At 28.7% G+C, this 2,471-nt stretch overlaps 1 protein-coding gene across 1 annotated transcript; it reads left to right on the forward strand.

The window, feature by feature from the left end:
* The first annotated feature begins 832 nt into the window (after positions 1–832).
* LOC124912851 (F-box protein CPR1-like) lies at positions 833–1,840 on the forward strand. Its single transcript, XM_047453493.1, has one exon. It carries the CDS (start codon positions 833–835, stop codon positions 1,838–1,840), a length of 1,008 nt encoding a protein of 335 aa, XP_047309449.1.
* Positions 1,841–2,471: the final 631 nt, after the last annotated feature.

Raw genomic sequence — 2,471 nt, forward strand, 5'->3', positions numbered from 1 at the left:
AATAAAAAGTGGGTTAAAATCTGTATTTTCTAATTTGTAAAGTCTGAAAATACGAAATAAATAAAATAGTGTTATTCATTTTCTAATTTGTATACGTGCTTGAAAAAAACTTTCAAACTGAATAACATTATAAAAATAAAAAATTAGAAATTAAATTCAATTATATTTACTCATAATAATATGTATATAAATCTAAGCCTATATTCACTAGTCAAATACAAAATCAAATTAAAATATTTGAATAGATATATAAAGTTAAAATATTCTTATTAAAAGTTAACCAACAAATTAGGCAAAATTTAATTGGATTTAGGATTGAACTTTTCTTTTGCTAATTAAAACTCTAACCTAAGTGGTTTTTAAATAGAGAACTTTCATTTGATACTTCTCTAAGTATTCTTCTAGTTTCTCGTCATTGTATGCCTGTAAGTTTTTCGTTTAAAAACGTTTTAAAATGAATTAGTTATTGTTCATATCAATAGAGTTTTCATGCTTGATAAATATAATATTTTTAATTTAGAGTTGATGAAGATATTTGAACAAAAGTTAATTCAATTGTTTTGGTTTATTTCAGGATTTATTAGACCAAATGACAGACATTCATTTCATTCCTGAAGATCTGTTATTGAATATTATTGTAAGGTTACCAATCAAATATGTTCTAGTATGCAAATTGGTATGCAAAAATTGGAACTTTATGCTACGAAGTTCTAATTTTATTTCTCTTTATGATAAAAATCGGACATGTAGAAAAGAAAATGACAAGAAAGGTGGGTCATCTTTCATACTCCTTCGATTCGATTCAGAATTTTATAAGCGATTTTCGGACTGCATGCCTCCTCATCAATTCCCTGATGTCTTAATTTCATTTCTGACTGTGAAGAGAAAGTGCAACGAACTAATAGCCACGGTTGATGGAGAGGAAAAAGCCGACGTCCCCTTCTCATCACCAATGATTACAAACAATGGAAAATTTTATTTCTCTCATTCATTCAGGTTCAAAAATGTTTATAAAGGAATTATATGTATGTCGAATGAGATGGACATACTTTTGGTTAACCCCTCAACTAGAGAATCTCAAAGGTTACCTTTCTCACCCTTTTCATACCCAGATGCTGACTTTATCGATTCTTATGTTTTGGGTGTATGGTTTGATCATCATCAGTCCAATTCAAATCAGCCTTCTCAAGGAGTCCTACAACATTATAAAGTTTTTAGGGCGATTATTCTCTTTATTGGACAAAATTATGACGAACTTCAAGACGTTAATCTAGTGTTTGAGATATATGATTCTAGGGAAAATTGTTGGAGGAAAAGCAAGACAATGTGTAAAGATATGAGTAGTTGGTACCACTTGTTATTCAAGGGAGTTTTTCACTTATCTGTTGTTGATGGGGATTCTGTGATCACATTGGATGCAAAATCAGAAATGTTGGGACGACTTCCATTGCCATCTAAAATTAATCACGCCTATAACGCACCCTTATATATACTTAAGGATTCTCTAGCCTTATTCGTAAATAATGACGAGAGCGATACTCCTCCAACTCGTCTTACAGATATATGGTTGATGAATGAATATGGGGTAAAACAATCGTGGACAAAGCAATACACTATCGAATTTGATGTTGCCTTGATGCGGAATCAATGTAGGCCGATAATGTTTTGGAAATACATGGACAAAGAAGAGGAGGATGACGAGTTATTCCTTCAAAATATTGATGGAAAACTCATCTCTATTAACCTTGTTACTAAGAAAATTACAAATTTTGAATTGTATGGTATTCCTAGTTCAATGATGATTGTACCTTATATTGAGACCTTACTTTCTCTTAAGTGACTAGGGTTTTAAATCCTTGAAATTTTGTCCTCTTAGATATTTAGTATTTATAATAATTTTTTATTTATTTTATTAACCCACTATAGTTTGTGGCCTAAGAGAATAAATGTTTTGAATTTTTTTATAGTATGAGATGTTTTTTTAATTAATCTATTTGAAAAATCTCATTCTTATTCATTGTAACTCTCTTCATTTGTTGATTATTATATAATAAGAATTCTCAAAAATAAATTTGATGAATCAAGTACTAGTAAAACCATTTAACACAAACACTAATTTAATCGAAATTGTATTGACAAATTTGTCTTGCTATCGAAAACTAAATTGATCGAATTAAGTATCCATATAAGACCCGGGGCTTCGAGTTAGGCAACCCATTTGTTAAAATTAATAAGTTATTTACTTAAATTTATTTTATGGTACAATATAAAAACTTAAAAATTGTATACCGACTCTGATAAGAGCATTGTGCTTATGAAAACAAAAACATTAAAGAAGATTTTTATTGTCTCTTTCTTTGTTAATTTTTTTATTTTTATTTTTATTTTTATCAGAATCTTAAGTGAATAATTGATAAGTATTGTGATCACGATAAATAAGTAACCAATTTATTAAATTTGTGGCTACATTA

This window comes from Impatiens glandulifera, chromosome 8, assembly GCF_907164915.1.
Source record: "Impatiens glandulifera chromosome 8, dImpGla2.1, whole genome shotgun sequence".
Lineage (NCBI taxonomy): Eukaryota > Viridiplantae > Streptophyta > Magnoliopsida > Ericales > Balsaminaceae > Impatiens > Impatiens glandulifera.